Source organism: Lemur catta, chromosome 9 (genome assembly GCF_020740605.2).
Source record: "Lemur catta isolate mLemCat1 chromosome 9, mLemCat1.pri, whole genome shotgun sequence".
NCBI lineage: Eukaryota > Metazoa > Chordata > Mammalia > Primates > Lemuridae > Lemur > Lemur catta.
Window position 1 is genome coordinate 20364742 of NC_059136.1, and position 27366 is coordinate 20392107.

The 27366-nt window shown below is 46.7% G+C and overlaps 1 protein-coding gene across 1 annotated transcript in view; it reads right to left on the reverse strand.

Annotated features, from left to right (window-relative positions):
- Nucleotides 1-1131: 1131 nt before the first annotated feature.
- Nucleotides 1132-27366, reverse strand: part of ATP10A (ATPase phospholipid transporting 10A (putative)) — a 144874-nt gene continuing 118639 nt past the window's right edge. Inside the window, exons 11-21 of the mRNA XM_045560379.1 lie at nt 26279-26382; nt 26058-26184; nt 21084-21268; nt 12701-13028; nt 10088-10164; nt 7264-7389; nt 3506-3706; nt 3011-3091; nt 2828-2932; nt 2182-2369; nt 1132-2036 (exon numbers count right to left, since the gene is read on the reverse strand). Of these exons, the coding sequence (XP_045416335.1) occupies nt 1412-2036; nt 2182-2369; nt 2828-2932; nt 3011-3091; nt 3506-3706; nt 7264-7389; nt 10088-10164; nt 12701-13028; nt 21084-21268; nt 26058-26184; nt 26279-26382 (2147 nt within the window). The 3' untranslated portion in view covers nt 1132-1411. The remainder of the gene's footprint in view (nt 2037-2181; nt 2370-2827; nt 2933-3010; nt 3092-3505; nt 3707-7263; nt 7390-10087; nt 10165-12700; nt 13029-21083; nt 21269-26057; nt 26185-26278; nt 26383-27366) is intronic.

The following is a 27366-nucleotide window of genomic DNA, read 5'->3' on the forward strand; positions in this document are numbered from 1 at the left end:
GCCATTGCATCACAAGAACAGAGGCCGCCTAAGGACAGCAGTGGCCCTGAAAGCTGAGGGAAGGGAGAAAAGCCCAGATCTGAGTGGCAGAGCCAGTCACCCTGCAGTCCAACCTCCCTCTGGTCTTGCAGACAGCGAGCTGTGCCTTCCTTTTCCGCCTGAGCAGAACACTCACTGGACAACTCCCCATTCTTTCCTGATGTGCTGTGCTCAGGACTTTCTTTGTCCTCAGATCCTTTTGCCCTGTCTGTGTTGCTGTTCTTGGGGACAGGTGTCCACAGAAGCCATATGTTCTGCACAGTAGGGAGCAAGCCCCGCCTACTTCACACCCCCAGTGCTGTGCAAAGTTGGGACTGTTAGACAAAGTGGAAAGATGGGGGTCTGCAGAGGAAATGCCACAGAACCATCTTGGACTTTTATCATCTTTTCCCCTTTCTTTTTTTACAAGGGCAGACCCGATGGCTCATCAGACAAATGCCTGGGGACACACACTTGGATAGCCTAGCCCCCTGGCAGGAAGGGCCTGAAGGTGGCTGATTGCCTGGTGCAGGGTGCCATGGGACAACAGGCTGTGCAGCTACAGTGGCACCTGTGTCACCAAACTGGAACAGCGTCTAAAAGGACTCGCCCTAAGGAAGTGCTCTGCGGCCTGCAGAACATACTTTGTGAGGTCAAATGTTAATCACTTCATACAACAGTGGTAGCAGGACACACTCTCTTTGCAAAGTGAAGGTTGTTTACTGCTTGTTATGATTTTAACAGGCAAAACACTACATAAGGGCTATAATACCCACAAGGCCATCTTTATGAAACGCTTGTGGAGAACTGAATGTTGGAATGAACTTCACATGTGAATTTTTCTTGAGGTCTCACTTTCCCTTTTCTGAGTGAAGTGGAGCCCCAGCCCTCCCACGTGGGTGGCGTCAGAAGCCAGTGGGAACCTGCCTCTGGGGGCCTTGTGTGCTGCCCTCTGTCACCTGCGCTGCCACTGTCTGTGTCCCCACCTGCCCAAGTTCACTGTGCTCAGTCCCACGTTTATACTCGGGGAAAGCAAAGGTCGTGCACATTGAAGAAAACAAACCATACTGCATTTTCTTACAAAAAGAGATGAAAAAATAAATCTAAACACACTTTTCAAGTTTCATTCTTCTTTAAATTTTTATATACGTTAAAGCTCTTATTTTTCTTTTCAATATACTCTACTTAGAACTTTAAAAAATAAACTTTCTTTTTTGGTACCTCTCGTTTCCTGTGTTAGCCTCGGAAACATTTAAAAATACATCTCCCTAGAATTCTTCTGTGCAAATAATAAACATAAATAATATTAACATCTATGTTATATATATCAAAAAAGGCCTTGAAATCAAGGTTTCCATGGCAGCCAGTCAGCTGTGACCCCTTGAAGGTGCTACTAGAAGTAGTCCGTGGTCTGTCCCCTTAAGTCCTGCTCTGCCCGAGGGGGCCTGGACAGGAACTGCCCGTCCTGCTTGTCCATCTGCAAACTGCTTCGGGAGAACTGTAGGACACTCCCCAGCCCACTGACCAGCGACAGGGAAGAAATCCAGTTGATCGAGCTGAAGTTGGGCAGGTTGAAGAGGGACGCCAGGGGGGCCACCCTGCCAGCACTGGTGGATTTCACCTTGGACTCCTCGGGACACCCTTCTGGAACAGCTGCCCCCCAGGTGGAGGACCCCGGGGACTGCGCACTCAGCCCCTCCAGTACGGTGTCATCCCTCAGTGGCACACTGTTGTCCACCACGCTGGGCTCCTCGCTGGCCTCTGGGGAGCAGGCTGGCTGCTGTGTGTGCCAAGCAGCCTGAGAGGTACAGTCCTGGGAGACACGGTCCCGGGACAGGGACGCAGAGGGGCTGATGGTCCTCCCCACTGAGTGGTCAGTTCTCAGGTCTCCCTCGAGACGTCCCTGAGCAAAGGTCTCTTTGGGAATGTTGAGTCTCTTGGGGCACTTCCTGGCCGACTGGCGTCCCAGCTGCAGTGGGGTGGGAAAAAGGCTTCCCTGGAGGGCTTTGAAAAATAATCTGCAAAGAGCACATAAAAAAAAAAAGTTAGCTGTTGCTGCAGGTGGTGCCTTTGAGCTTCCTGAGACTCACACAGGGCAAAAGCAAGGCGAGTGTTCTCGGAGCTAACTCGAGACTCAAGGCACCAGCCACCTCTGATACGCACCTGGGTAGCAGCGCGGTGACAGGCGCTATGAGGCAAGTCAAGTAAAACACAGGGTCACGCAGTAGCGTCTGCACAGTCCAATAAGGGTTAGACGGAGGGTAGCACGCTGCACAAGAAGCATTGTAAATCAAAGCCACAGTGAAAAACAAAATGATACTGAAGCCACAAGTGATCCAGTTGAGCCAGGTCTGAGGGGGAAAGAGAAAGAAAGGGCTTTTATTTCAACTTAAAAGTGATGACAACGACAACAAAAATGCACCAGTCATTAATGAGTGACGTCATGTTCTCAGGGCTTAGTAAACCCTGGGGTCTTTCTCACCAGCCTAAGACACACACAGGCCGTGAGCAGCGCTGGGGTGGGAGGGCAGGATGAGAGGACGGGAGGGTGTGGTGGAGAAGGAGGGCGAGAAGGTGAGAAGGAGCAGAGCTCTGCCCAGGAGCAGGGTGGGCAGTGGGCTGCGGCGGCCCCCCACGCACCAGGGGGCTTGGGTATGTGTCATTTTCTTTCTCATCACTGTAGGGTAGGGTAGGCTTGTAGTCTCCTGGCTGCTTAGAAAAACCTCCTAGGTCTCATAGAACCTACAGGAAAGTGTGGGCCCCACAGCATCACCACCCTCTGGGATGTGACCGAGCAGGTGACCCTTACCCAAGTTCTGGTTTCAATACCCAGGTGCAGTAGGAAGGTGAACAGTGCGATGGCTGTGATGAGGGTCCCCCAGGTGAATAGGTCCACGTCCGAATTGTAGTAGGCCTGAAAGACAGTAGCATCTGGTATCCGTGGGTCCCTAGGTGCAACTGATGGGAAAAACTGTGCCAGGTGCCAACTTACCAGGTAAGGAATGAAAAAGCAAACCAGGCTCTGGAAGGCAGCATCGACCATGTTTAACCAGAACGTTTGTGGTCGGTATTCCTGGGACACAAAAACAAAGCAAGGAGATTACAGGGAAGTGCTCGGTATCTACAACTCTTTGTTCTTTCCTATGGGTTATGTCTTCTTAATTCCCATTCAAAATAAATCACCTTTTTCTTTTGCTTGTTTGCTTAAAAAAATCCCTGCCCAGGCCTCAGTGATCACCTGTGACTCTGTGTAGGTTTTCCTTGGGCTGTTGGAAACACTTGGGGTGGAGACAGTTCTCACTCATTACACTTAACGTACTACAGAGTCAAGCACACAGCATCCATTTTTCTCTTTCCACAAGCCAGATGTTAGAATTTTAACGATTTGTCCAGGGTGTCCATCTAAAGGGAGGCTTGGGGACTAGCCCTTTCCAGAAGGTGAACTCGGAGGGCAGGAGATGGGGGCAGAGACTCTGGGGTGCGTTACCTCCATGTTCTGGCCGCTCCTGTAGAGCTGCGGCTTGGTCAGCAGCACGTGGGCCGGCACATCCTTGTCCAGCACCCCAGTCACGAGCTGGGGAAGCGATGAGAAGAGCAGATTGAAGAAGATTAGATACCACTGGTCGATCATGGCAGATGCAGAGAAGCCACAGTAAAACTGGAACCAAAACAGGAGGCCCACGAACATCTGAAATCAAGCAGGGAAGAATGAGAGCTTTACTCATCCTTGCAGATTCTCAGCCAAGGAGTCTGAGAGTTCTGCGAGGTTTGCTGTAAACAGTAAGTGCATAGACAGCCGTAACCTTGAGCCCTGCCGCTGGCCTCTGCCTCACCCTGCTCTTCCTCCCCTGCACCCTCCTTATTCCCTTAGGCAGGGAGGGCTGCCAGAGGGAACTGGGAATTCCCAGGAAGGATGAGCGTTTGTGCCTGAAGAGCCATGGATCATTAACATAAAACAAAATCAAAGCTCCACAAGGGGTCTAGGGCTGCTCACGTTTCAAGAGAGCCTGGGACTTCCTCCCTAGTACCCCTCCTCTGTTTGTGACCCCAGACAAATCCTATCTGTGCCTACATCTCTGATCCTATCTCCTCTTTAGTCACACGCCTTTTCCGATGAGGAGCAGTGGACAATTCCTTCCATCATAAGGACAACAGAAAAGCCAATGACCACATCAACTTTGCTGCCTTGACCGAGCCCTGGTTATCTGCTGGGTGCTCTGCCAGAGGGTGAGTTATAGACATTGTAAATAGGAAAGTGAGACCCAGGGAGGCTGAACCCCAGCTCAGTGGGCTCGACCTCTTTTCATTGTCACTAGATCCCTGAATATCCATGGCCTGAGTGTATCTATAGGGGGACATGGCAGTTTAGCCGTTGCAAAGCATCTTCACACTTGGTAGCTGTGCAAATTGCTACAGATCTTTTAAGCCCTCTCTGCCTCAGTTTCCTCGTCCATGATGTGGGCATAGCAGTGACACTTAGCCATGGGGTGGTTGTGAGGATTAAAGGACCTAAGGCATTTAAAGTACTCACCAGAGTCTCTGGCACACTCCAAGTGCTCGCCCATGGCATGTTGTTAGTGTTAGTAGTTATCTCCCTTGTTTGAAGCTCAAGCAGCGCCAGTGTTCTTACCCCATTTAGAGAGAAGGAAATTGAGTTTCCAGGATGTTAAACAACTTGAACATGGTCATGGTGTGAGTAATGAACCCAGCTTGTTCTACCACGACTGGGGTGGGTCATGGCGTGGGGGAAAGGCACAGTCTAAAAGCAAACATGTTATGGTGGACGAACATTCTCCGCCGGGCACCGCAATGCCTGGGTTTTTGTTCTGGGGCTGCAACTATCTACCTTTTTGACCTTGACTCAGTCACTTAACCTCTCTGAGCTTTTGGTGTACTGACCTCAAAATGGCTTATTGTGATGATTAGAAGAAATGATAATCCATGTTGATGAAACCTACCATGACATATATCCTCCAAATCCTGTTTCAATCTATGATTTCAATCTCTTAAAATGCAACTTTCCCCCTACACACTGAAAACTGACAAATTTGGATTTTTCTTCCATTGACTTTCTTCCCTTTCTCACTCCTACGCTGACTTTCTCTCACCCACCCCCGCAGGCTTGGCCTCATGAGTCATCGGTGAGCAAATGGAGCCAAGCGCAAGAGGAAGAGAAGTACTTAGATAACTGAGATTTTTTTTCCTTGTAGTACCAAAAAGCTTCCTTCCCAAACCACGGTTGCTATGGAAACTTTTCTTCTCTGCTCTTTATTGGAAAGGATGGCCAACTTATTCCTAAAACTAATGAACTTCTCACTTTAGGAGGCACAGTGATTATCCTTGAACTCCTCACGTGGATTAATGCCTGTTAACAAAGACCCTGCATTTTAATGGAATAAAAACAGGGGCCCCCTTGTCCCTCCTGTGCCCTCCGATGAGGAGGGACTCACGGTGGCAGGCAGGAGACTGTGCCCAGTCCAGGTGGTCACTTTGGCCTTTGTTTGCATCTGAACTGCTGAACGGTTTGGCCTGCATCATTCTCACCATCCTCTCACTCTGAGCAATTTTAATTGGGAATTACGGAGATCAGCTAGCTCAGTTCACGTTTTGCTTTTTAAGATTAAAAAAATATCCAGAGGCAGCAAATATCTTGCTGAAGAAGATCCCACAGCGAACGGGTTATGGAAACGGGGCTGGGATTGCACCCCACCCAGCCCCATTCCTTCAGGAGCTGGGAACCTCTAGGCTTGCAATTGTGCCCTTGAGGTCTCTCTGTGCTGGGGCGTCAATGCCGGGGCGTCAGGGGAAAGGACTCGTGAACCAGCTAGCATGGGGCCGCGGGGTATAGGCTTCTGCAGCCACAGTCCCTGGCAGAACCTAATCTGAATTAATTTCCAGGACCAAACCTATCAAATTAGACATGCCCTGACTGGTTCTGAGCATCTGTATTCATTTACTACAAGACATTTCGGAAACTGGGTGAGAGTGAGGGGGCGGGGGAGGTAGGAGAAGAAAGGCAGGTGTAGCCTCCAGAGCAAACAAGAACGTGGATGAGAGGTGTGTTGATGGCAGCATAGAGTTAGCCAACATAGAGACTTTTATGTGGAATTGGAAAAAGAATACACCTTTTAACTTATTTTATTTTACTCTTTCAAAAGAGTACAGGATAGTCTTGACATTGGAGGTCTGGTGTCAAGACAGCTAGATTTATGGGACTACCCTGGAAGGTGGCTGATCCCAAGAGTTTATTTATTTTATCTCCTTGTTTGTACATTCAGCTGTGAACTATCAGAGGCAGCAATCACAAGTAGCAACCTAGCAACTCCTCAGCAAAATATCTAGAAATCTCTTTTAAGTAGGGCAAGGTTCTCAGATGGCCACGTGGTCCAACCTGCAGGGCTATGAAGAGGCCCGTCTGCCAAAGATGTAGTAATGCCAGAACTAAGGGTTAAACATCAAGAGCCAATGAAATGGGTCAGGGACCTGTGTTCACAGCCCCCAGAGAGACAGAATTGTTCTCAGCCAATTTGGCTGTGATTTTAAGAAGGGTCAATTTAGCTACAGACTGAGGTGGCCAGGGGGGGACCAGCCTGCCCTGCCAGCCCAGGAGAGTGTGGCAAGGCCTGGCAGGCGGTCCCCTTCCTGCCCAGTCCAAGCTTCCCTGACCTGGGGATTCTCCCACCTGGCCTGGTGTGCACATGTTCTGACAGAGGCCATTCGGTGTGGGAATCACAGCGTGACTAAGTCCCCTATTCTGGTCCCAGGACCCCCAGGCATACTTCTGATTATTGTGTGATTGTCACTGTCTACTCTAGAGGAAGCTCTGGTTAGGGGACTCCCATTTGCACAGTCCCCAGCAGCATGTGGACAGTGTGGTTAAGAGCTTGGGAGCAGGTGGCCGTGGCCTGGGGGGAAGGCAGCCTCGAGGACAGCTGTGTGACCCTGTGCAAACTGCTGGCCTCCTGATTCCATGACTTCTCGTTCTGAAGCTGTAAGTAGACTTTGTAGTGTTGCCTACCTGTTTCCACCACCGCTCCCCTCAGAGGGGCAGCTGCTCTCACATGCTGGTGAGTTAGACTCTGATCGCACGGGGTGCAGGGCCAGTCCAGCACTGGGGGAAACTCACAAAGGCCAGGAGGACGGAGAGGGTGGGAGGTGCGGGGTGGCCGGCCAGCCTCGTTCAGGTGACAGGCCTACGAATCTTGGGCCTTTCCATCCGAATAAAGACAGGTGTCAAATACCTACCGTGTTTTTGTAGAAGAAGTACAGCACCATGTTGGCAAGTCGGGAATAGCACCAGTGTCCGTGAACAATCAAGAGTCTCTCCAGGTAGCGGAATCTCGGCACGGCAAAGTCGCTGGCCATCACTGCCTTGAAAGGGAGAGGCGTGCCTGTTACTGGCATGGCGGTGCCTCCCTTGGCATAAGGTCTGTCCTCTCTCCCCCAAAATGCAAGGCCAAAACACAGAAGGAAAAATCCGGTTTTGAACACAGTGCGAGGGTGGCTGCCGAGGCTTGCGTCACCGTCAGCTCCCTTACTGTCCAATTTACAATTCAGCCTCACCAAGCACGCTGGCTCAGGGACGTCACCATATAGGAGTCATTCATGGTTTCAAATATATGTAATTGAATGGTTTTTAAAGGTTTTGCTTTTTATTTTTCATGCTGTTTTTTAACAAGTCAAAAGACACAGAGATGCATGAAGTTTTTTTCTCCACCCTCTAAATCACACCACAATCTCCACCCAGAGAGGAGCCGGGGCTGCTCCTGTATGCGCCAGAGACAGACTTTGGTCATCCTGGGAGGTGCACTTGGGTTGTTCTCCAAAGGAGCCATAGGTGATGGCAAGGCCAGGGCCACAGCTCTGCTGGCCCTCCATGTACCCATCCCAGGACGCCGGCTGTGGGCAGTGGACGGGGAGCAGGAAGGAGTGGAGACGGCATGTTTCCTTTACGGACAGGAGGGACACCTGAGCTTCCCCTGAGCTCCTCTGAGCAGTAGGCTAACTGGGCCAGACAAATGCCATCAAAATGATACTTTTTGTCCCCAGAATAACCTGAAACCTCATTATATGATGAATTTCTTTATTTGGAAAAAAACCCAAAACAAACAAAATGGCAGGAAGAGCTAGATTTCTTATCTTCAGAGGATTAGCCTACACAAAAACATCAATCTGCCTTTAAAATTTAACTGATCGCCCCATATACAAATAGCACATAAAGAGTAAATTATGCCTCGCATGGTAGGCTTGAAATGGAATAACATCATTAAACACAACTGAAAAGTTTGAAACCTTAGAACATCAATCTTCTGAAGCAATAGCTCCCAGCTTTTCTGGAAATTCCATAAGACTCAGAATTGGAGATGTTGTCACCACTCTGTACCCTTGGTCCCCAGTCAGAGCTCGGCTCCGGGGGTGCGCACCACACACAGAGGACCAGATGAGTCCAGGAAGACTGAGCTTCTCGGGAGCCACAGAACCTCCCGCTCACCCCCTGCCAGGGACAGCCTCCCCCTGCTTGGCTGCACCGGGGAGCCCCTGCTCCTCGTGGCTCATCCTTGGGGGCTCAGCTCTGACCCTTGACATCCCTGCTGCCTCAGCATGCTGCAGGCCACCTCTCAAAGGGTTCAGCATGTCCCTTCGCTTGGTGGACTAAAATGCAAGCAACAGGGACCTAGTCACCTAGGAAACCTGAGCACGTAGAACAATAAGAAAAGGCATCAAGCCTTGTCACCATTGTACATAACACATCCCCGATAAAGATGTGCAGCTTTAAATAGATACAGAAGCTCCCAGCAACATCCCCCTGGCAAGTTACACGCATTCAAAGCTATGTCTCCACCTGCTTGGCGTCTTCATCACCTCTCCCACAGGTCCCAGGGCCCCGGCACTCCCACCCTGAGGAGGGGAGGAGGGCTGGCGGCTCAGGCTTCTCCCCAGCCTCATGCTCAACATTCCAATCTTTGATACAAAAGGTATTCACGTGTCGAATGTCTCTGCTCACAAAGCTGGCAGGCACGGCCCTTGTCAGCTTTTCACTATAGAAAATAGTGAAAACAGGCAATGTTGACAAAGTCAGAATGAATTAACTGTTTTGTTCATTCATTTGGCAAATGTTTCTTGAGCTTCCCCATGTGCACGGCGCTGAGAAGACAGAGTGAGCCAGAAGTGGGCTCCACTTTCAACTTCATGAAGGAAGGAAGAATGTACGAGTAACAGAACACAGTGATTCAAGTCTGGCAAAGGCAGCAGGACAGCAAGGAAAGGGCTGAGGATGGGCTCAAGATGGAACTACTGTGCTTCTAGCTTGGCACCTACCATTGGACCGTTATTTTAACATTAAGTAAGAAAATTAATGGGCGCTGCAGAGGCCTGACACGTAGCAAGTGCCCAACAAATAATTACTGATTGAATGAATGAATCAGTGAATGAATCAACCAATCAATAAAGGGTGCTCAACATCCTGATGTTTACAAGGACACTGGACAAATTGTTCCCTAAAGTCTCTACCATGTTAAAAAATGCTGTGATTCAAACGTAATTAAATGTTGGAAATGGCTGTAACATGACATCCAAAAGAAGCATATTTTTAATGAACTCATCTCAACATCTGAATTGCATGTGGAGAACAGACAGTGACAAATGGAAAATGCAGAGCTGAGCTTTCACGTGAGTCAAGATGGCTACATTCCATTTTTATGGCGACACCAGGTGTCCACCTACAGCCAAGTCATTTTTTCAAATGGTATCGCTAAGTGTCCAGGAACAGTAAAAAGCGCCTTCTAGGGATGAGCCATCAACAGAACAGCCAGACAGAAGGCGATGACTCACCCTGCCTCTCTCTGAACCACTTAGTTCACAAAAATATACTTGTAACACAGGAAGACATGTTTGTTGCACATCGCTTCCTAAATAAGCTTAGTGGTCATATTGAACATCCGCTGTGTCGAGGACAAACCCTTTAGCTTCCTCAGATAGAGCCCAGAGCAAACCGGGACAGCTCATGGTGTGACAGGACAAGAGGCCAACAGGGCCACCTGGACCCACAGGACGGCCGACGGGTCTTTACCTGCATGCCCTCCTGGCCCAAGATTCCCACACCCACATCTGCCACCTGGATCATGCTGACATCATTGGCTCCGTCACCTAAAAACAGCACAGGCAGGGAGAACTGTTTGAGTTGGGATGCACAGGATCAAATCAACTCGATGGCTTTTCTGGGGGTCCCCGTGGGACTGAGTCCCGTGAGAGAGCTGTAGGGAAGACCAGGGAAAAGGCAGGGCAGTGTCTGTCCCAGGAGAATTGAGTTAAGCAGTCAGAATACACCATAGTGTGAAGTCTGGCACTGCCGGCGCTCTGAGGGATGTTTCAGAAAGCAGGCGAGTGCCAGGCCACCTGCTCATGTGGCAATCGCTCTACAGTGTTGGCTCTTAAATGCTGATAAAGCCCTTACCATGTGTCTGGCACCATGAAAGATGCCACCATCATCTTTATCATTACTACAGTGGCTGAACTACTCCAGTCAGGGAGCCAAGGCCACTCAATTCACACTGACAGAGCAGTTTCTAAACTAAAGGAAGGGGCTTACCTGCCGCTCAGCAAACTACAAAGCTCTTTCTGTGCGTTGGCCACCAGCCAGTGTACTAGCCATGGTGTTCACTTCTGGGCCCTCTGGGGGTGCAATACAGGAGAGTTTCTATTTATTCTGTCAAGCTGTTGACAGCAAATGTTTAGGAACACAGGGGACAGGTCAGACGGTGTGACAAGGCAAGCAGAGACAAGCAGTAACCATTCTTGGAACTCAGCAGCAGAACGGCCAAAGCACAGCAAACATCCAAAGCTGCACAAATGGCCAAAGGGGCAGACATACGAAAGTCAGAGTGACTCATGCTATGGCTATAGGATGTCTCTTACCTGTGATTTTCCTGTTCTTTATTAGGTTGGTCCCTAACATGGGTGATCAGGCAATATTGGACAAACTGAAATTTTGTGAAGCAATAAAAATCTGCACAGCCTTCTCCAGAATGTCCCATTTGAAGTCATCTGTGGTGTGCAGTGATGCTCTCTATGTTAGAAACCACTGGACACTGAGGAGCAGGTACATGATGCTTTAACTCATGAGCAAAGCAATAAGCTAACGTTCTGATGGGCCATTACACTTCCTTTACCTTTTGAGATTCTATTTTTGTTTTTTCTTTTCTTTTTAGCTAGTCAAGACTTTCTTTCCATTTTGTAAATGAACACCAGACACCAGAAATCAAGTGGCTGGGCCAGACACTGACCCAGGATAGTGGGGATAATGTGGTTGATCACTCATGTCTTACTCCAGCTGACCCTGTGCTCACACTCCTGGTACAGACACTGAAGCTCAGAGGGGGAGGGTGGGTGGTGAGAGATGCCAGCTGACCCTCCCCAGCTCCTGCCTAGAGCACTTGCCAGGAATCCCGAAGGCCACCCCAGGCACATGAAGCCACTCCAGGGAGGGACCCATGCCCAGAGAAGTTGCCTGTCTTCCTTCAGCCTGGACCAGGGGCCGTGGCTGTTCACTGCCCTCCTGCCTCCTGGGCACATGTCCATGCCCACCTGTGTACTCTCTTGAGTGGATACCACAGCCCTCAGGTGTGCAGGGCCAGGTATCCATGATGAATGAGCTCTCTCCTCCTCACCCCCATGTCTCAGGCTCTATGGTGATCTCCTCGGGTGAGGTGAGGTGCCCACTGTAACAGGGCAGCAATCCCCATTTCAATAAGCAGTGGCTGTCATAAACCCTTTGCAGAAAACACTGCAATCGATTGATTGATTGGTGAGGATACTTTATGTCAGAGCCAACTCTCACCTAGGGGTAGATTATATTTACAGGGAGACCAAATTTTGGGGCACCTGGGGATTGTGGCCACCACCTCTTTCCTGGGCTTCGCCAGGTGGTGGCACTGCTGAGCCCTGAACCTGTGCTGGAGATGCCACCTGAACCACAAGTGGGTGGAAGGGATGCTCTAGAAGGAGGCAAGTGAACACCACCCCATCTCAGAAAAGGAGGCCAGAAGGCTCTCCAGGCCAACAGTGTCTCAAGGAGAAGCCACCATTAGATACACAGCCCTCAAGGAAATGATGTAAAATTGAGCAGTGACTCATATCTTAGCATGGACTTATTTAATTAGATGCTTGTCTCGGAATGATCAGCAAAGTTCAGCTGACGAGAAGCAATGGGAATTCGGATCACCACCAAGTCTTGGAGTCCCTATGGCATTATAAGGCCTAGGACCCCCAGAGACTCAGTGAGGCCAAAGCACCTGCAAAGGTGCTTCTTTCTAAGTCGGCCTGGGCTAAGGCTGAGAGTGCAGCAGCCTCTGCTGCGGCCTGGACTGCCTGGGGCTGGCAGATCTCTAATGTCCTGTCTCCCAAGAAACAGTATAAGCTCCACCCCGTCTTCTTAAACTAGCAGTGTATTACCTCGCAATGTGTACCTGTAACTGCTGCTGCTGTATTGTGTGGCTTTCCAATGTAAGATTTATATTCAGAACATGCTGCCTGCTTTATCACATTGGGTATGATTTTATAAATACAAAAAAAAAGGATGTGTTTTCTCACCTTATGGTGTAGCGTGGAAGGGTATTGGAAATTCGGGTCGAGTTGGGAGAAAGCAGCTGACAGGGATGGCTGCGGGGGACACCAGGATACTTGCCTATGGCCAGGGTCATGGCCTTGAGCTTGCTTCTGACCAGCTTCACCACCATGCTCTTCTGCAGAGGTGTTGACCGACAGCAGAGGACTGACTGACATTGTTTGGCAAGGAAGAGAAACTTGTCCTCCAGGTTTTTCTCGAGGGCATAGGCCAGACTTCGCCCATCGATCACGAGGCTTGGGCTGGGGTTGGAGGCAGTGGACGCAGGGGTGGGGCAGAGAGGGGAGAACCCCACGCTCACTTTGCCTTCCGTCTTCTCGGGGGTGCTGCGGAGGCCTCTGGACTGCACGTAGTGTAGGCACTGGTCCAGCAGGGCAGCACACGCTTCCTGAAACGGACACGAGAGGGCAGTGCGGTTCACTCAGAGCTGCGCCATGGGCTCCGCCGCCCCTGGGGCTGATACCTTCCAGAGCTCTGGTCTGTGGCGTCTGGCTGCCCAGAAGGCCGCCCTCTGGACACTGTGCAGGTCAGCTGAAGAGGATGACGGTCCACACAGAAGAGAAAGAACTGTGGTTTCTATACGATTCTACATGAATGCCCAGGACATGGTGCAGAGGCTGGAATGGAATGTCTCCCCTTTGGGAGGCCTGACTAGATGACCACTGGATTGCTGGCCGGTTAGATGGAAGGCCCTCCACGCACTTCTCCATAGTTCCCTGAGGCCCTTACCTAACCTTTCTTGTTACTTATTGAGGTAGCGACAGTAGGGCACAAAGCTCTTTAAAAGCCTTATGATTAGCCCTTAAAGAAATGTGATTTACTGGTGTTCTCCCTAAGCTCTCTGGTTCTATCAGCAAACGAAAAAATAAAGCATAATTACTGAGGCTTTCAATTGGCAAAACTGGATCTGAATTCCAGAGAGGAGGAAAAGCTACTGGGGAACCTGCACTAGGAATCAGAGACACACCAGAGGCCCGGGAGAGTGGATTTTCTCCAGGATCACACACGTCTGCAGACTTGAGAGGCTCCTGGGCCCTGCAGACAGTGAGCCCACCCAGTAGGCACCAGTTCCCTACAACACACTGTGGAAACCAACAGATGTTTACTGAGGACCTTTCGTATTCAGAAAACTGAGACCAGAGCAAAGAAGACTGACAGTTATTGCCCTTGAGGCAAAAGGCAGGCAGCTGGACACACTAATGACCACAGAAAATCAGAAGCCAGATGTGCAACAGTGTGACTGGACTTGGAGAGGAGAGAGAGGAATTTGCTACCGGGGCCGGGAAAGGGATGCTGTGGTAACTGGGGAAAGCCCCGAGAAAGATGCAGGATGTCAGGTAGGAACACCAGGGGTTCCCCAGTCCTGAACTCAGTCAGAGCACCGACAAGGCCGGGTCCGGGTTAGCAGGAGCTGGCAAGGTGACGGAGCAACGACCTGAGGACTCTGGAAGTAAAAGCTGGATGGGAGAAGACTGGCATGCCAAGGACGCTGAAGGGTGCTGGGGTTTCCATTTTCACTCTGGAAGCCGCTGGATTGGCCCAAGGCATCCAGGAACCCAGAAGTGGGTTCTGGGACAGGGATAGAGAGAGCTCCAGGAGAAACCCTCTAGCTCTGGCTTGAGGAGCAAAAAAGGGAGCTCCCCATGCTCGGAGAAGCTGGAGGAAATCCCCACTTTTATTTATTTTTCTTCCTCTATTCTCTTGACCTCAGTCCGAGGCAATTTTGCTACAGTAGCTGTGCAGGGGCAGTGGCGGCAGCAGGAATGTCTGCTGCCGGAGTCTGTGATGATGAACCTCCTTGTCTATCAGAGAAGCCATGGTGCCATGACTTGGCCCTGGACATGGGTGAAGGTACACAAAATACAAGGCAGAACAAAGCAACTTAGACTCCAGCTTTCTCGCGAGAGGGCTGACATGGGTTTCCCGGGCACAGAGAGTACTGGGAAGATTGTAAAGAGGGAGAAGCTTGGCTAACTGACTCCAATATGATGTTTATGCATTCCTGGGCTCACCCATAAGCTTTGCATACCTGGACACCATCCTAAACTGTGTAACAAAGCCTTTAGAATCAAACTCTGGAATAGATTGCCACTCAAGTTCCAAACCGACCTCTGGAGGGCAAAAATGCGACACAGGTTCCAATAAACAAATCTGCCTTTGAAACCAACACCTAGAGGCTGTTCAGAGCACGCAGCCTAACCCAACAGGGTTGATTACCTGCTTAAAATCCACATTCTCCACAGAAATTAAAAATGACCTGAGTGCCATAATATCCAAAGTCCCCAGAGTACAATCCAAAACTTCTCAGCACACAAAGCACCAGGAAAATCTCACCTTTTGTGGAAAAAAAACAATTAACAGAAGCCATGGACAATCAAGATGACATATATGCTGGAATTATCTGACAAAGACTTTAAAACAGCCATTATAAAAATATTCTAAAAAATAAGGTCGAGCATTCTGAAAATGAATAGAAAGACATAAGGTCTTAGCAAAAAAACAAACAAACAAAAACAAAAAAACCCCAGGAGATATGTAGAAGAACCAAACAGAAATTTCAGAACCAAAAAATACATTAACCCAAATAAAAAGCTCATTGGATTCCAAATCATTTATGTAAATACTCTGCATTCAGGGAGATAAACTGTAACTCTACACTCCTTAAGGGTGAGCTGTGTATAATGGCTTCCTTCAAAAGAATTCAATATAGAAAGGGGCAAAAAAGGTAAGCTTACAGCAGATAAACCTGACACTCACCAGGGCAACAGCGGCAGTGATGTCATGTTGATAGTGTGTACCCTTGATATGACACGATGAAAGTGGCACTTTATCTCCGTGGTCTTCCTCCCCAAAACCTGCACCTTCATTTTACTCATAAAACAATATGGGGACATTCTACAAAATATCTGACCAGTACTCTTCAAAACTTTCAAGGTCATTAAAAACGAAGAAAGTCTGAGAAACTGTCACAGCCAAGAAGAGCCTAAGAAGGCATGAAGACTACATGTAATGTGGGATCCTGGATGAGAAAAGGATATTAGGTAAAAACCAAGGCAACCTGAATATGCTATGGGCTTAGAAAGTAATAATGTATCAATCTGGTTCATTAATACAACAAATGTACTATGCCAATGTAAGATTAATAATAGGAGAAATGGTGTATGGTATATATGGGAAATCTCTGTACTGTCTTCACACTTTTTCTGGAAATCTGAAACCATGCTGTATATGAAGTTTATTTAAAAAAAACTGAATAGGCTCAGTAGGAGAATGAAGATTACAGAGGAAAGAGCCAGTGGACTCAAAGATAGATCAATAGAAATGATCCAACCTGAACAACAGAGAAAACGGTTGGAAAAAGTATATGAAGAGAGCCTCAGGGACCTTGCAGGCAATACCAAAAAGCCTAGCATTCAAGTCCTCAGCCTACCGGATGGTAAGGAAAAAGCATAGTGCAGAAGTGTTTGAAGAAATAATGGCTGAAAACTCCCCAAATTTGGTGAAAGATATAACTAACCCCACAGATTCAAGAATCTTAGCAAATCCCAGAGTATAGCCCTAAAGAAATCCATACCCAAACGCATCATAATCAACCTGCCTAAAACCAAAAAGGAAAAAATCCTAAAAGCAGCCAGGTAAAAACAATTCATTAGTTATAGGGTAACAATGATTCAAATGACTTGTATTTCCCAGTAGCAACCAGAATTGAAACAAAATTTTTCAAGTGATGAAAGGAAAGAATTGCCATTTCAATCTTCTATGTCCAGTGAAAATACCCTCCAGGAATGAAGGTGAACTAAAGACATTCTTTGATGAAGGAAAGTAACAGAATTTGTTGCCAGTAGAACTGCTCTCAAGGAAGTGCTAAAAGAAATTCTTCAGACAAAAGGGAAATCATGCCATAAAGAAACTTGGAACATCTTATGTTTGCTAACACCTAATATACAACTGAATCACACCCTTTACCAACTAGATATAATTGACACTTGTAGACCACACCAGCCAACAACAGCATAATACACATTCTTTTCAGGTGCGTATGAACATTTACCAAGATAGACCATACACTGGGTCACTAAAAAACCAACAAACGAATAAGCTTTAGCAAATTTAAAATAATTAAAATCATAAAAAAGCATGTTCTCTGACCATAATGGAATTAGATTAGAAGTCTGTAACAGAAAGACAACAGAAACCCCAAAACACTTGGAAACAAAATAAACACTTCTAAATAACTTATGAGTATTGGGTTCATAAATTATTAATAATAATTAATGAGGATGGCCAACATTATCTTGATGCTAAATTTTGTTTTTAAATAAAAAAAACTTCTGACCTGTATTCCTCAGAAATATAGATAATAAAATCCTCAACAAAATATTAGCAAATAGGATCCAGCAATATATAAAAAGAATATCATGAACTACCGGGGTTTATTCTAGGAACACAAGTCTGGTTCATTATTTGCAAAATGAATGTAATGTACCATATTTGTAGTTGAAAGAAGAAAAATCGTATGAAAAACCATGTGACAAAATTCAACATCCATTCATGATTTAAAAAACTCTTAGATAAGAAACTTCCTCGACCTGATAAAGAGCACCTACAGGACACATACAGCTAACATTATACTCAATGGTAACAGACTCATGTTTTCTCTCTGACATAAGAAATAAGGCAACGATGTCCACTTTCACTACTCCTATTCAACCTCATACTAGAAGTCCTAACCAGTGCAATAAAGGCAAGAAAAAGAAACAAAAGGCATGCAGATTGGAAAGGAAGAAGGAAAACTCTCTTTGTTAGCAGATGACATGATTGACTCATAGAAAATTCCAAAGAATCTAAAATAAATTCCTAGAACTAATAAGCATGCTTAGTGAAACAAAGAATATAAAGTTAGCATACAAAATCAATTATATTTCTATATACAGTTGACCTCTGAACAATACAGTTTGAACTCTTGAGAGTCCACTTACATTCAGATTTCCTTCTGCCTCTGCCACTCCTGAAACAGCAAGACCAACCCCTACTCCTCCTCCTCAGCCTATTCAATGTGAAGACAACAAAGATGAGACCTTTATGATGATCCACTTTCACTTAATGAACAGTAAATATATTTTCTCTTCCTCATGATTTTCTTAATAACATTCTCTTTTCTCTAGCTTCTCTTATTGTAAGAATACAATATATAATACATATAACAAAAATTTGTGTTAGTTAACTATTTATGTTTATCAGTAAGGCTTCTCTAATCAACAGAAGGCTATTAGTAAAGATTTTGGGGAGTCAAAAGTCACATGCAGAATTTTGACTGCTTGGTGGGGGATGGGTTTTGGCACACCTAATCCCCATGTTGTTCAAGGGTTACTGTACTATAAACAATTGCAAGATAAAATTTTAAAATACTATTTATATTACTTCCAAAAATGTTATACAGTTATACAGATAGTCCCTCACTTACAATCATTCAGCTTAAGATTTTTCAACTTTATGATGGATTTATACGTTTTCAACTTATGATATTTTGGCCTACAATGAGTTTATCAAGACATAACCTCATCTTAAGTCGAGGAGCATCTGTACTTGGGTATATATATAATAAAATATATATATGATATGTATCCTAAAAATTATAAAATGTTGGTGAAAGAAGACCTAAAAAATTGAGAGATATATCATGTTCTTAGATTAAACAATCAACATAATAAAAATATCTTCTTTCCCCAAATTGATCTATAAATTTAACACAATTCAAACCAAAATTTCAGTAGGAATTTTTGTAGATAGGGAAAAATTGATTTCAAATTAAAATATAAAGGCAAATGAACAGACTTGCTTAAACCATTCTAAATAAGAATTAAGTTGGAGGAATCACATCACCTATTTTTAAGACATATAAAAAACTATAGTAATAAAACTAGTGCAGTCAATATGGCATGGTATTAATGAAGGAATAAGACACATAGATCAATAGAACAGAATAGAAAGTCTAGAAATAGACCCACACAAATATGACTAATTGATTTTTGACAAAGGTTCAAAGACAATTCAATGGAAAAAAGGTAGTTTCAAGTCAATGGTGCTGGATTAATTGGACAGCTACATGCAGAAAGATGAAGTTTAAACTTCATACCTTATATAAAAATTTATATGAAATGGATTATGTCTGTAGATAAAGATGTTAAACTGTAATGCTTTTAGAAGAAAACAAAGGAGAAAATCTTCATGGTTAGGCACATCTTAGACATGACATCAAAAGCATGATCCATAAAAAAAAGTGAATCAAAATTCATCAAAATTAAAAATCTTTGTTTTGTGAAAGACACTATTAAGAGAATAAAAAGACAAGACAGGGATAAAATATTTTGCAAATCACATATCTGACAAAGGACTTATATACAAAATATATAAAGAACGCTCAAAAGCAAACAAACAACTCAATTAAAGAATGGAAAAATATTTGAATAGACAATTCATCAAAGAGGACATATGAATGGAAAATAAGCACATGAAAAGACGTTCAACTTCATTAGCCACTAGCGAAATGCAAATTAAAAACCATAATGAGATACCACTACACACCCATTAGAATGGCTGACAGAAAAAAAAATCAACGACAATACCAAGTGCTGATGAGGACTGGAGCAAACAGCACAGCACTCTGGAACACAGGTGGGCAGCTTGTCACAAACTTAGACGCACACATTCAACATCTGACTCAGCAATCTCACTCCTAGGGATTTACCCTAAAGAAGTAAAAACGTATGTCCACACAAAAACCTGTACACAAACGTTTATTGCAGCTCTACTCATAGCTGTCAAAAAAGAGGAACGACTCGAATGTCCTTCATGGAGTGCATGGATATGCAATGTGCGGCAACCCGTATCATGGGATACTACTCGGCAGGAAGGGGGAACAAACTACAGGCACACCAGCACTCAGAAGAATCTCAGAGATGCTATGAGGAGGGGAAGAAGCCAGCCTCCCAAAGTTACACGCTCTATTATGCTGCTTCACATTCTAGAAAAGACAAAACTATAGTTATGGAGAACAGGTCAGGGGCTTTCAGGGCTTAGGGAAAGAGGGAAGTTACAGCTATAAAAGAGTAGCATGAGGGAATTTTGGGGAGTGATGCTCCCCTGCATCTTGGTTATGGTGGTGGTTACACAAATCTGTGCATGTGTTAAAATTCATGTTAACTATATAACAAAAAAGTGAATTTTACTGTACACTAATTAAAAAAAAATTAAATCCAGCAATGAACAGGTCATCAGGTCAACTGTTAAGCATAAATCTCTAAACTTTCTTGAAGAAATCCCTTAAAAAAAAAAAAAGGCCCTGGCCAAGGCGCAGGCTTTGAAGCAGGGGGCCTGGGAGTAGGAGAAGGAGGGGGCGTTCTGGCCGATGCGGAAGCGAAGAGAGGGCAGGCCTTGGAATGGTGGGAGTCTGGATCGAAAGGGACTTTAGAGCCACTGGCTGGAGGTGAAGGGAGGGCTCGCAATGGTGTCTGCGCAGACATGAGAGCGTTAGCAGGCAGCCTTTGCTACATTTACAGATGGGTGGCAAGGAGGGGAAGGCTCCAGAGGCCAGGAGATGGGTCAGGGGCTGCTGTAATAACTCAGGGAGCAGAAATGTTCTCTACCAAGGCCGTCTCAGAATGGGACTCTCCAAAGTGGCTCTCAGCACGGAGTCCCGGGGTCTTGACAGTTGACACTGTGAGGACTGAGAAGAGTTGGGGGGATGTGAACATGAGCTCCAGAGGACCTGCGGCGGCCTTGGTCATGCTGGGAAGGCCAGGGAGGAGTGGGTCGGGCACAGCAAGGAGGGTCCCTGCTCTGTTCAGGAAGCCTGAGAGCCAGCTCAGGGGAATGTTTTGAGTAGGAGCTCATGCGAGGATTCAGAGCCTAGACCAGGGCAATACATGAAGTAGATACTCCTCACATCCCTGCAGGTTTAAATGGATAAAGGCAACTGGATGAAAAAAGAAAAAAAAAAAAAAAACCCCAGTGCCTCTTGAGGCATCCCAGGACAGCTGAGGGGCTGAGAAGTCAGTGCTAAATAATCCACTGTCCTGGCTCCACTTCTTAGGCACACGTGGAATCACAAAAAAATTCTCTGACGCTACTGACATGAACAGTATGTCAGGAAAAGGCAGGGTAAACTTTGCATTAATAAAGCCCAGATGTACATTCCTTTGGTACTAAGAAATTCCAGCAAATTCCACATCTTCCCAGGCAGTGACAAGCCCCAGAAACACAACACAGGTGCCAAGAGGAATGCAAAGGGCAAGGGTCCTTCTCACAGCAGCTGCCAGAAGTGGAAGCCCCTCCCCATCCCCCACCAAGCAGTCTTCCAGCAGAGCCCCGCCTAGGGGATCCATTGGACATGAGACCACCCCATCGGGAGTGGGGAAGCAGAGCCATCCCCAAATCCACCTGCCTGGGATTCGGCGTTCAGGGTGATGACTTCCTCTTCATGGTCCAGCAGTTTGCAGGCACGTGCAATGTTAATGGCTGTTTCTTGTTTGTCACCAGTGAGAACCCAAATCTGCAGGCCTGCTTGACGCAATTTAGCGATGGTTTCAGGGACTCCCTCCTGCAGGCGGTCTTCAATCCCAGTGGCACCTGGTAAAAGGTACAACAGTGTGAGTGAGCCCCTCCTCACGTGTCTCTACATTGTGCTGGGGTGCAAATACCACACCCCAAACACAGCAAAGACGGGCGCTGGCACAGCCCCTGTTGACTGGGACCTGCTCAGGGCTTGGCAGCCAGTTATCTGCCACTCGGTGACAGGAAGTTCCGTCTGGAAGCACGGTTTGGGCATTCACCATTTCAACACGGTGGTAGACGCTGTCCACAGCTCTCTCGACGTGACTCAGTCGAGAATGTGTAAGAACAGCTGTGAGTCACCGAACATAATTACGTGTACTTACAGCAGAATACCTCGGCTACTTTCTAACATGCAGCAGCTAACTTGTAACTTTACAGATAACCTGAAAATAAAGCGCATGGGAAGGTGTTGGGAATGTTGACATTCTGAGGGATAAAAAAAGTCTTAAAAATTACCCATCCCATGTAAAGTTTCTGGTGAATAAAATTCAAAATGTTCATTTTCAACAATGCTTATTACCAGTCGCTATTGAGACACACTGCACAGACAAATCCATTATTTCTTGAAAGCAACATTATCCTGACTATGCTTTTTCCACAAACATGAAGAATTCATGAGGCAGGTTTTCCATTTTTGGTCTTAGTATATTGGGAAAAAATATTATTCAGTGCAGAAATATGCTTGAGCCTGCCTTAGTTTTTTCATCTGTTTACAACTTGGTGAGACGACGTCTGTCTTTTCTGATCCAGAAGTGAGCTGTGGCCCCCGGCCCTGGGGCTTGAGCCCTGGTCAGTTCTCTACTCCTTATGCCACACTGCCCCTGTGGTGGGATACTGCTAAGGACTGAATGTTTGTGCCCCCAGACCCATAGGTTGAAGCCCTAATCCCCAGTGTAATAGTATTAGGATGTGGGGGCTGTGGGGGTGATTAAGTCTAGACTAGGACGGTGGGGCCCCCAGGATGAGATTAGTGTCCTTATGAAATGAGGCACCAGAGAAATCATTTCTCTTTCTCTGCCATGTGAGGACACAGCAAGAAAGCACCCATCTGTAAGCCAGGAAGAGGGCCCTCACCAGACAGTGACCTGCCAGCACCTTGATCTTGGACTTCCCAGCCTCCAGAACTGTGAGAAGTCCATGTCTGCTGGGTAAGGCACCCCATCTGTGGTATTTTGTTATTGCTATAACAAAAGGCCCAAAAGGATCAAGACACCCTTACCTCTTCTTCTCCTAGAATGGACGAGGTGGTGGGCACAGGGAGGGGGAAGACAGAATTGAGGTATAGCACACACACATAAGTGCACATTTCTTAAATATACCTTTGGCTGCACGTTCACAAATCATATACCTATGTAATCAGCCCTGAGCTCAGGAAGCAGAATATCACCAGCTCTGCAGAAGCCCTTTTCAGGGGCAAGCGGCTGGTCTCTCTTCCAGCTCCTGCAGCCTGGGCCTAGCTCCCACTTGGGGAATGTACCGGAAGGCTAAGTGGAAATTTGAGAAGTGTCCAGAAAGGAGGAGGGGACAGTGCACCCGTGCTGCACTGAGCTCTGAACCTGAAGACCACACGTCTCTGTGGAAGGATCAGGCAGGGTGTGGAGCTTACAAGCTGCTCAGGCACAAAGGCAGGGCACCCTCCATGCTCCCCGTGAGCACGTTCCTGGCACCCAGGTGCCGTGTGGCCATCTGGTCTTGGCCTCTCTCCCTTCCCCCAGTCTCATCAGTATAATGTGTGAGTTTGAATCAAGCACAGAAAAGTACTGAACTAAGAAACAGAGTTATGGAAGGTCTGCCAGCTTCGGCATGAAACGTGGATGAGGAGAAAGAGTGGATCGGAGACAGCGGCCCTTTTATTAATAAAATGATCTGATGCATCGTGTCTTTCTTTGGCTTTCCGAGGTAGTTTGTTTGTAATATAATTTATGTGACTTTGAGTAAAAGCCACCTTCTGTACAACCTGACGTTGGGGAGAGCCTGGCATTCCTGAGCATCATAGCGCAGGGAGTGGAGTTCAGAGCAGACCGACTGCAACCACGCAGCTCTGTGCTCGGGGTGCGGGCAGTGTTTAACGGCAGGGGAAAGGATTTCACCAACACAGAGGTTTCAGGTGACATTTAGAGAAACTAGCAAGGACACTGAGGAACATAAGCAGAACACTGTCGTTTGAATCTAGCTTCCTGCCCAGACCTTATGGAAAAGAAAATTCCAAGAACAAAGTGTGAATGGTGACCCTTTCCACTGAAGATATTTATTTGTGGTTCTCTAATGCTATTTAATACAATAAGCACCTAGATGAAATAATTTAGAAAGGGGTACTTGGCTTTTGAATATTAAAAATATAAACAGCTTCCTTAACTTTTTTCAAACATGAAGCTGAGGGGTTGGAACCCAGTGCCCTAAATGCCCTGCCCATGGGTCAGCTATGACACTACAATGGTGGTGGCTCTTGTATTCTTCTGCTCAGGACTTATCACTTGAAACATGAACATACCAGGTGGCAGGAGACGGCAAGTGGTTAACAACTGCATGTGGGAGGGAGGCTGATTTATTGCATTTGCCCATTTCTATAATATAAATACTCCCTCCCACCTTGGCTGACTTCAGTCTATCAACATAGTATGAAAAGGCGATGTGAAATTCCCGTAAGTTTATGCTAAATAGAAAAAGGCTACTGCAAAATGCTTGAAAACTTATCAATGGACTGTCACCAGCAGGCATGAGAAGTCTCCAGTACACAACTGGTACCCACTGTGGGCAATCCAGTGGTTCTCTAACTGACGCAGATCAGGGGCATTTTAATACGGGCCCGGAGGGACACAATCTGCCTCAGGATGACAGCAGAATGTGGCTGAATCAGAAATCTGAACAACCCTGATGGCCAAGACACCAACCCCCCATAGAAAGAACTGGAACAGGTGATCAGTATAATATCCTGTTTTTAGATGTTCACATAGTTGCCCAAGGAAAAATTACAGAATTCGAGCAAGGAGAAAACTCCTGTGACAAACACCTAGGAAGATGAGTTGATCTCAAGTCCTCTACGAGCCTAGATGGTACTGGGGCTGTTAAAAACTCAGGATATGTTAACAGAGATACAGCATCTGGGCCAAGGGAGGTGATGGATGCCCGCCCACCAGGGAGCCCATAGAGAAGAGGCCAGCTGGGCTGTCAGGGGTGCGGAAGCAGCAACACGAGACTTACCCCCACACAGCTGCTGACACCTCCCAGCGCCCCATGGCAGCCCTTCCTTTCACCCTCACCAGCCCCTGAGACACTGAGATTACTATCCCCACTCCCTTGGTAGCAGATAAGGAAACTGGGATGCAAAAAAGACCGAGCCACTTGCCCAAGCTCGAATGGCCAGTAAGGGCAATCAGGGCTGGATAACTGAGTCAGGGCTCCTGGGCTCCGAGGGAAGGCAAGGTGGAGGAGGGACAGCTTGGCGACTCACAGCTGTGTCCTCAAACAGCCAAGGTCTCACCATATGGAAAAGGGAAGAGAGTTCGTCTGCATCATTCTAGCGAGTGGGACCAGCAGCCCTCAGGAGAAGGTACAGGAGGCAGACTTCACTGCATCTGAGAGGTTAGAGCTGTCCAGGAGGAAAGCTGCCCCCAGGGACAGCACCTCAGTGACGGGCTTGAGAAAAGGCTGGTCAGAGAGGTTGGGCAGGCGCGTCCAGGAGAACTGCGGGCTGACTCTTCTCCCACGGTCTGCACACAGTGTCTTTCTGAGCAGCCCAATCTAGGTGATAGCAGTCCTGGCTTGGTAAATCAAACCCTAGTGGCCTAAAGCAGGCACAGCCATTTTTGAGGCATTTCACTTAATTCACATCAGGGATTTTGCTCGTTATGCTGCTGGGCTCCGGATCCCAGGGCTTTTGGAATAGTGCAGGGCTTCCCATAAGATATAAAGTGTGTGCGTGTATGTGCTATTCCTAGTGTGCAATATCTTATTAAATACTAACTATACTTTATATGACATATGTAGATACAGATATCTAGGAATCCCAACTCGTTTGCCCAGAAAATGAGGCCAGGTGAACGACAGCCTTTCTGGGTTCAGTGAAGGTGACCTTCCCAGGGCCGTGCACAGGAGGAGTGGGATTGACCAACAGCACCCAGCATGGAAGCGGCTGTACGGCACCCTCCAAGCCAGCTCCTTGTGTACAGCACGTATACAATGACTCTGCTAATTTAACAGATGCTTTAATGACTATGAAATCAATTAAATATTTTAAATATGAAATTAAATATTAAAATAAGCATTAAAGTAATAAATACCTTAATTTATTACTAATACTAACTAGTATTTATTAAATACTAATATGAATACAGCAAGAGATATGAACATATTTTGGTAAAAATGAGCCCATTTTCTTTTGATCCACACCGGCTCTGTGAAACACTCAACACATAAGATGCAACAGGCAGCAGTTTCTGGGGCCCAAAAATTTCTCTTTGTTTCCTGGGGTGGGGGTTGGGGGTGAGGGAGGGTAGAGGAACTCTTCCAACCATCAGTTGTCAGAAGCCTTGCTCCTCCTATTTTTAATGGAAAATCAGGGTTTAAGGGGAGGTAAATTGGTGGCCATCTGAGGGTCCTCAGGGGGCAGCACCTGAGCCCCACAGAAACGGGTGTGGGGAGAAGCTTCAATCCTGGACCCTCCAACCTGGGGGCCACGCTAGTGCCAGGCCAGGCAGTTGCTCAGCCGAGCCCAGCGTGTGTGGAGCCGCATCACCTCCCCCTCCAGGGCATCGCCGCAAAGTCGACACCACTCCATGGGACATGCAGCTCCCAAGCTCATTACCCAGCAGGTGCAGATTTGTCTCCAGGCGAATGGCTGACTGGAAGAGGAGCTCCTCGCGGTTGTCCAGGGAGGATTCTGCTTCTAAGTGGCTTTGCAACCAGCAGGCATACTCTTCTTTGCTCAGAACCTAAGTAAGACACGCTGTTGAGTGCCGCGCCAAGTGCTACACACTGCTGCAGTGCCACCAGCAGGTGCACCCTGGCGGAGGTGGGGCCACTCACCCTCTTGGCGATGCACAAGGTGCGCAGGCCTTCTACCGCGTACATGTTCAGGAAATTCTGAGTTTTGCTACGGATCTTTTTTTGATGCCTTCCTCTGGCGTCATCTAGGTTGGAGCACAAGCGGAAACGTGGGTAAGAACCGCAGCACCCCGCAGAATGCCCTCAGCCCTCCTAGACTTACCTCGTGTCTATTTCATCACCTGCAAACAGTACACACATTTTCATACAGAACTCAAAGTAAAAATTAGCTGTTATTTTTATAAAGGAAACTCATCAAAATGAAAATTTTTGGCTGTTCCTAACATCCTTTGTTGAAATGAGAAGCTCATGAAAACAAAAACCTCATCAAAAGTGATCCGGCATCCTTTTGTCCAGCCTATGAAATGGAGGTAACATTCTTCTCATTAATGAAAAATTACAGATAATAGAAAGTGCAGTTTCTATCTTCAGAACATCCCTCACTAATAGTGTTGCCAGAATCAACAATGCCTAAATATTGCATAGGACATACTTTCACTAAAAAAATTTGTTCATTTGCAATTCCAATTTAACTGCATACTCTATATATTTTGCTTGCTAATCTGGAAACCCTATGGCCAGCCATGACGCTGCAGGCCTGGGAAGGCTTGTCCACTATTCTAAGTCCACCCCATGATAAACTAGACCTGGCAGGAAACACTCTTTCATCTCCTAGACCAGGGTGCATTCTCCATAGAGGTGACAGAGCCTTCAAGGGGACGACGATTGGTTCTTGGGGAGGGATACATCTTACTCTCTCACGTACAAAGCAGATACACGTACAGAACATAAACAGATGTACAGTACATCTGTGCTATTAAAATGTCATGAAAGGAGAATTAGAAAAAATGTGTCAGAAAAGGCTCCCTAAGGGGTCAACGATGGGAAGAAAAAAAGAGTTGCCCTAGATTACTTTGCTTTAGGTATTAATAGATTTCCTGAAAAGATGATGTTCAAAGTCATCTTGATTTCGACCGTCATTGTATTCCTGGTATCACGATAACATTCTTAGAAGGTGTGGATAACCTTTTCCCACATTCTGACTGTTCTTTGAGCAAAGAGCTTTCTGA